The 7,657-nt window shown below is 43.0% G+C and overlaps 2 protein-coding genes across 2 annotated transcripts in view; both read left to right on the top strand.

The window, feature by feature from the left end:
• Positions 1–3,684, top strand: part of LOC105560918 (putative fatty acyl-CoA reductase CG5065) — a 21,057-nt gene extending 17,373 nt beyond the window's left edge. Inside the window, exons 3-11 of the mRNA XM_012010434.1 lie at positions 343–482; positions 561–683; positions 973–1,098; positions 1,243–1,388; positions 1,463–1,572; positions 1,803–1,998; positions 2,400–2,639; positions 2,915–3,172; positions 3,254–3,684. Of these exons, the coding sequence (XP_011865824.1) occupies positions 343–482; positions 561–683; positions 973–1,098; positions 1,243–1,388; positions 1,463–1,572; positions 1,803–1,998; positions 2,400–2,639; positions 2,915–3,172; positions 3,254–3,344 (1,430 nt within the window). The 3' untranslated portion in view covers positions 3,345–3,684. The remainder of the gene's footprint in view (positions 1–342; positions 483–560; positions 684–972; positions 1,099–1,242; positions 1,389–1,462; positions 1,573–1,802; positions 1,999–2,399; positions 2,640–2,914; positions 3,173–3,253) is intronic.
• Positions 3,685–4,649: 965 nt separating this feature from the next.
• Positions 4,650–7,375, top strand: LOC105560919 (beta-1,3-galactosyltransferase 5-like). Its single transcript, XM_012010438.1, has 2 exons — positions 4,650–4,993; positions 5,810–7,375. The coding sequence occupies exons 1-2, from the start codon at positions 4,861–4,863 to the stop codon at positions 6,916–6,918; spliced, it is 1,242 nt and encodes a 413-aa protein (XP_011865828.1). The 5' UTR covers positions 4,650–4,860; the 3' UTR covers positions 6,919–7,375.
• Positions 7,376–7,657: the final 282 nt, after the last annotated feature.

The following is a 7,657-nucleotide window of genomic DNA, read 5'->3' on the forward strand; positions in this document are numbered from 1 at the left end:
AAAAGAAGGAAATGAAAAATAGTTTACGATCTAGTACTTGCGTTTTATCGCAAAAACATAACAATTCCTCCTGACGCACACAACACGCACGCTGCGACGTGGACGACTAGCGAGCAAGTTAGTACATGTCGTCAGCCCCCCTAATCTCTTGGGTGAGGTGCGCCATCGTGAACGTTTGTCAAGTTATTCGCAATGTTACAACCGACCTCCCGTTACAACTGTACCCAGTCTACCCTATATTTATTCCAAGCTTTTTCTCAGTACACACATACATATGTGTATATGTACACATACATGTACATATACATATGTATGTTATTATTTTATTATTTGGTCATGCAGGAGGTACCGGTTTTCTTGGAAAGATCTTAATTGAGAAATTGTTACGAAGTTGTCCCGATATTTCCACAATATACATATTGATACGCTCGAAAAAAGACAAGAATCCCGAAAGACGACTGGATGAAATGTTTGACAGTGTGGTGAGTGCAGAGAAAATTATATCAAATAATCACGATGTATTTGTGACGGATTTTGTTAAATAAATCTATTACATCTAGCTTTTTGACCGTGTGAAAAACGAAGTACCCCATTTCCGCAAAAAAGTCGTGCCCATCGTAGGCGATCTCGAAATCGAGAACTTAGGATTGTCGAAAAATGATAAGAATATACTAATTCATAAGGTAATTCAGATTATTCTCATCATTTTCTCATTTATTCTATTCATATATTCTATTTTAATGGAAATTAATCCCACACACACACACACACACACACACACACACACACACACACACACACATACACACAACGTACTCTTACGCATCCAAACAAAAGATATCCATTTCACGTAAATCTATTTACCATCGTAAAAGAAACTACAGAAATAAAATATTCTTCTCTTTCTCTCTCTCTGTCATTCCCTTCCTATATATTTCAAATATTATTATGTAATGGCGAATTTTTATTTAGGTATCCATCATTTTTCACATGGCAGCTAATGTACGTTTTATTGAAAAATTAAAACATCATGTACAAGTAAATATTTGCGCTACCAATACCATTTTGAGCATCGTCAAGCTTATGCAAAACTTAAAGGTAATTCTTCCTTCCAACAATAAACATGCTAATGATAAAGATAATTAGAAAGACATTACTTTGTACGCAAACGCCATAGGTTGTTGGAATCAATTTAATTAACATTTTATTCCGCAGTCTTAATTCATGTCATTTATCTTGCAGTCATTTATTTATGTATCAACAATATATTCGAATTTCAACATGAAGCATGTCGAAGAACGTGTTTACACATATCCCATTGATTACAAAGATATCATTTCGTTTGTGCATACTTTATCTGAAAACGAAATGGAGGAAAAAATGACCAAGTATATATTTCTTTCGTTCTCAATATTATAAATTCAATACGTCAGTGTAGAAAGTTAAACTATTATTTTGGTAGGATCGTCTCACAATGGCCGAATACATATACATTCACAAAAGCAATGGCAGAGAGGCTTCTCAGAGATGAAGGCCAGGGTTTACCAATTGGAATATTTCGACCTGGCACAGGTAACAGAATAATTAATCGTGAAATTTAACCGACTTTTTAGTATGAAATTTATTAAATCACATTTATATTTAACAATTTTCAAATTATTTTGCAATTGTGTTATAAAATTCTACAATAATTTGAAATAATAAGAAATAATTACGAGTACATGAATGTGTATGTCGATGTATACGTAGCATTTAGCAAAATTTAGTCTTCGCAAATCCACAACAGTTAAGATTTCTTTCAGTCTCAACAACCGCCAATGAACCACTTATCGGATGGACAGATAATAAATATGGGCCAGTGGGTGTTGCGGCGAGCATGCTACTTGGTATCACAAGAGTTCAACGTTGTAATTCCAACGCCAAAACAAACCTAGTGCCCGTCGACTTTACGATAAACGCTTTAATCGCTAGCGCTTGGGACATTTTTAATCAATGCAGGTATGATAAGGTACACGATCTACATCATTGTAGCTGATTTCTCAAAATTTTTTTCTGCTATTATAAAAATTGTCACTAAATAATGACAAACATTAATCGTATTCAGAAATAATTTTTTATCACTTATACATTTATATTTTAATGCTGGTATCAAACTAACGTCACGTGCAATAATGAAATATAACTATAATGAATGTCGTAATGGTTTCCGGATGGTTGCCGCGTCCGTTTGCATGTCACAATATTCCTACAATCTTGTTGTGCTATATTGGCGTAAACATTAACGTGCGATTATGTATGAATTTTATGATACATAAAGATTATCATATCATTATATAAGACTCCGATGAATAAAAAGTGTAATGCGTAATTTAAATACGTGAATTGTATTTATTTTCTAGGAAAGACAAGGATATGTTAATTTATAACTTCGTGTCACCAATTGACAGACCTACTTGGAGTGAGTACACTAATGCACTTCTCGACACAAGTAAGATATACCCCATGCATAAAGCCATATATTTCCCCTGTATGACATTCTTGCAACGTGACATACCATATAAAATCTGCGTTTGGCTCTATCATTTTCTTCCGGCTTTACTTATGGATGCAGCAAACATTTGTATGAATCGTCAACCGAGGTATGTATTACGTAAATTTATGACTGGTATTTATAATCAGTTCTTATACGAGTATATAAGTACGTCTTGAGTTTATCTTAATGCTGTATGGAATATTTCATTGGCCATGGAGTATCAAAAGGTGTGATCGTAAAACGATCTTAAATATAAGATCTGTCTACGAACACCGGCCTAACTGTTGTTTCCACTCTGCATGTATCTCATCGTTTGCATTGAAACCAAATAAAATTACATCAATAATATGAAAACTTATAATAATTTTGTATGTATTTTAGAATGTTGAAGTTATATATGACGATCGGCAAATGTTCCAAAGCCATTGAACCTTTTTGTAATTATGAATGGAGTTATTCCACTGACAACGTTCAAGCTATGTGGGATCACCTTGGCGAGGAAGATCAGAATTTATTTAAATTCAGTATGTTCGCATTTGACTGGACAAAATATTTAGTTGATCATTATAAGGGCATACGCCTATTTCTACTGAAAGATGATGATAGTACTTTAGAAATCAGTCGCATCAAACATAAAAGGTAAGAGATCTTTCTTAATTTCCGATTAATTATTTTAGATTATATTTAATGTCTACTTACAGGCAAAATGTTAAATTTCAGGTTCTATTGGATACACCAAACGTTACGAATGGTTTTTATATTTATCATCTTTTGGATTATCTGGCTACTGGTTACAATTATGTACGTTTAACTCTTTCTACATATATGTTTTCTTATATCAACGCAATAAAAATATTGCATTTAGTTAACATAAGTACAAACGTAATATGAAAAAATTTTGTTAATATAATTAACAAGTCTTTTTGTTTTAAAACAGTTTTTCGAATATTAGCCTAATGTTACTTTTAATATTCATATTTGTTATGGCAAATTTTGTGATTTCCAATACATATTGTTGCCTTTTATTATAAGAATTTTCTTAAATGTCATAAGGTTATAACAACTCACATACATATAGTTTTTTTAAAACGAAAATAATAACATGTTAACCATCAAATACACAATCAATAAAGATTTACACTTAACAAAAATAAAAAATAAATAATTATTGTCTTACACTCATTGCCATGGCTCAGTCAGAGGTCTTGGCTATGAAACAATGACACAATTTAATTTGTGTCTTCTCCCATTTAAAATTGAGACGAGTAACTTATAGTCAACCCAACTGGCTAGTTATTTAATTAATTTTTTACACAGCATTTCGACTCTATTCTTTTGGGTCCTTTTCGAGTGATACTGCAAATCAACAGTAACGCAGTTATGAAATAATGTAGGTTAATAAGTAAAAAGGATTTAGTTTTTAAAGATTAGACATTCACGGCATTCTACGAGCTTCCGACGGGTATATGCTGATACATAAACGACAATCGGAAAGAAAATACGCATACAGAATGATCTGGCGTCGTTGCCAGTAACGTAACGCCGGCATTTTTCGACAAACTTTTGAAACTAGCACCCTCTAGTGCGGAAATATTTTAAAACACATATCTTTCCCCAGCTTCCGTCATTTTTCGCGCAATAACGCATAACGAAATGCGCGAAATTCAAACTGTACACGTCGCGATACCTAACGACGAACAAGAGTAGACGGCGCGGCGTATCATCCGACGGTAATGTGCAACAGTGCGGGGCGCGCCATCTGGCGTTTCGCGGACGGAACTAAAGAACGCGCCACCGCCGGTAACGGCGCCCGGTCGGTAAGGGGAGCCCGGTCGCGACGCCTGCTGGCGACGGAAGCGTATTTCCCTTCGGCCGTGGCTCGGCCCCCGGAGTCCGGATTGGAACTCCGGAGTGCCCGACAACGTCGGAGTGCGCGACAACCTGCGCCGTGTGTGATGTGACGAGCGCGAGGAGGCCTGCAGGACGAGCCCGTCTTCTTGGAAGCGGGGCGCAACGGACTCGCGCGGGTCCTCAGGGTCGGCGGCGACCCCCCTCCCCCTCCATTCCGGGCGAGGGAACGAGAGCGGACGGACGGCGAGTGGGGCCCAGCGCGCAGTATGGAAATAAACTGTCATACGGCGGCACGTAGCGGTGCTCCGATCCGCGGTGGAGTCCACGAGGGAGCGACGACGGCCGTCAGGTCGTCCGCCGCGCGACATACACGATGATATAGTCCTCGTCCCGGCGGACCCGCGTTGCGAGGAAAAAGAAAAACAGGAAGCGAGAAAGAGAGAGAGAGAGAAGAGTGACCAGAGCAAGCATTCGTCATGTTCCACTACCTGCATCTCAGGAGTCGTTTTCTGCAGACCCTGATCCTCGCGCTGGTCGGCCTCACCTTCTACGCGTATTACCGCACCGCCGTGTATGATGTTCGCCAGTACAGCTTGCCACGAAACACCAGTGAGTATCGCCGACTTGAACACGGGCTCTCCTGACAGTGGAGACATTGCCGAAGCCGCTGCTTCGATTTTTAATGAACGCCAAATTCGAACGTTGAATAGAAAAACAAAAGATTCTGCGTACGTCGATTAATGGATTAATTTGCAAATTCACGTTGCTCTTAAGTTTCTCCGCGCCTTCTTTTGTCAAAGGACCAGTTAGAGATATCATTCTTCTTCTTCTTCTTCGGGTTTTTTTGGCTCCCCAGCTCCTACAGCGTGAGCTGACGCGGCCACGACGAACCGGTAGTCTTAATGGTCTCCACAATGTCGATTAGAGTACAATACATTATCTGAAGTTTATAACACTGTAATGACCCGGCAACGCGCGGGATGATTCAATCGGATGACGCGACCCCGCATGATGAAAAATTTTTTCTTCGGTCAGAAGACGTGTGCACCACTCGGCGTCCCAAACGGAACTTGCAAAGAGATATCGTTGTAGCCATAGTATTAACTAGTAGGTCCACTCGGTCATTTGTTTCGTGTTGCATCGATTCCTTCTGCGCATCCGACATTACTCTGGGCAGACCAATGAGAGAAAAGTTGTATGTGTGGTAGTGCGACTTTGATAAGTACGTATACACACACGCGCGTCGCTGCCCGGGTGTATGGCGGGAGACCACGTGATCGGGATCCCAAAGATCAAAAGGGCCGGCAGAGAGTGGACCTACTAGTTGAGATATGGTTGTAGCGTTTGTTTCGAGCACAGTGATCAATGTACGGCTCGACGCATTTCTTTGTAAGCCGATGATTATCCGGAATGAATGAATTTCAGGTTACCCCGCGTACCAGGATGGCCCTCACGCACACGTGAATCTCAGCCAGTCGAGAAACTCGACTTCGGACGGCATGTCGCTGAACCCGTACGCAGCGCACAACGCCAGCAACAGTTCCTTGATCTTCGTCACGACGCTGTCCACGTCCTCCAGCGCGCAGTCCTCGTCCTCGTCGTCTTCCGTGAGCACGCTGGTCGGCTCCAAGCAGAGCGGCGCGAACGAGAGGCCCCAGATGGCGAGAGCCGCGAACGTGACCAGGTCGGCGCCGATCGTGGCGGTTCGCAACGACTCGGCGCGCGCCATCTACGAGGCCGGGCACACCGTGTCGATCCCCGAGCGCTGCCCGCACCTCGGCGGGGACATGGACCTGGTGGTGATCGTCATGTCCGCGCCGACCCACCTCGAAGCGCGAACGGCGATCCGGCAGACCTGGGGCCACTTTGGCCAGCGCAGCGACATGAGCGTGCTCTTCATGCTCGGCACCACCTTTGACGCTCGGGTGGAGGCGATCCTGCGCAAGGAGCAGAATATGTACAACGACGTTATACGCGGCCGCTTCCTCGACTCGTACTCTAATCTCACGCTCAAGACCATCTCGACGCTGGAGTGGGTCGACACCTATTGCCCCAAGGTGAAATATCTGCTCAAGACCGACGACGACATGTTCATCAACGTGCCACGACTGCTCGCGTTCGTGTACAAGCACGCAAAGGATCGAAACGTGATATTCGGCCGGCTGGCCAGGAAGTGGAAGCCGATCCGGAATCGCAAGAGCAAGTACTACGTGTCGCAGGCGCAGTTCCAGCAGCCCGTGTTCCCGGACTTCACCACCGGGCCGGCGTACCTGCTGTCGAGCGACACGGTGCGCCGTCTGTACGACGCCGCCCTGGACCAGACGTACCTGAAGCTCGAAGACGTGTTCACCACGGGCATCGTCGCGCACCGGCTCGGCATCAGGCGCTCCCACGCCAACGAGTTCCTCAACAAGCGGATACAGTACACCGCCTGCAACATCCAGCGCGGCATCAGCATACACATGGTCAAGTACAGCGAGCAATTTGACCTGTGGAAGAAGCTGCTCGACGGTAAGAGTAAGTGTAAGAGATAACCGGCGAGGCTGAAGGCGACGAAGGTCCTACGCTTGACCCTGGCGAACCAAGTGGTGCGATCGTTACCGCCTTAATGCGATTCGAGTGCCGGTTTAAATGCGCACCACGGCTGGACGGCAGCCGTCGTTTCACTGACGACCTCGCGCACGCACGCATACATTCGGTTCAAGTGCCAATGAGTGGCTGGTAGACACACACACACACACATACACACACACGTGCGCGAGCGCGCACACAGAGAGGAGACTACAGTGAGAAATTGTGTGCCGCGGCACGGCATAGAGATCTCGTCGCTTGAATTTTTACACGATGCACCCAATCGTGTCACCCAGTTAGGTTTTTCTCACAGAGGTCGAACGAAAGTGATAACTCCTCGTTCCGGAGGGATCCCCGGAGGCTGGAAGACAGAGTCCGTGTCACTTTGTATCTTTTATATATATGGTATATATATATATATCTCTCTCTCTCTGAATTCCAAAGAAATATTTTTATTGTCGTAGAATTAATTTTGTAAAATATTATTCCCCGCCTCCCGTAATACGTAGAAACTTCACTTTCCCGAGAAGGGAGAGAGGTGTCCGCTGCGCGCGAGGTAGTCACAAATGCCTCTACACTGGTTCTCTGTCGACCTCTGGCTCTTTTTTTCTATTTTTTTTAAATGTATATATCCCAGTGCTAAACTATTCTACATTAGAATATTAATCGTTCGCGTTTTCGTCGTACGTTTACCAGCGAGTA

This window comes from Vollenhovia emeryi, unplaced genomic scaffold (genome assembly GCF_000949405.1).
Source record: "Vollenhovia emeryi isolate VEMERY1.0 unplaced genomic scaffold, V.emery_V1.0 DF939216.1, whole genome shotgun sequence".
Taxonomy (NCBI): Eukaryota; Metazoa; Arthropoda; class Insecta; order Hymenoptera; family Formicidae; genus Vollenhovia; species Vollenhovia emeryi.

Coding starts and splice junctions, on each gene's coding strand:
- LOC105560919 (XM_012010438.1), top strand. CDS start 4,861: ATGTTCCACTACCTGCATCTCAGGAGTCGTTTTCTGCAGACCCTGATC. Junction 4,994..5,809: donor CAGCTTGCCACGAAACACCA/GTGAGTATCGCC, acceptor AATGAATTTCAG/GTTACCCCGCGTACCAGGAT.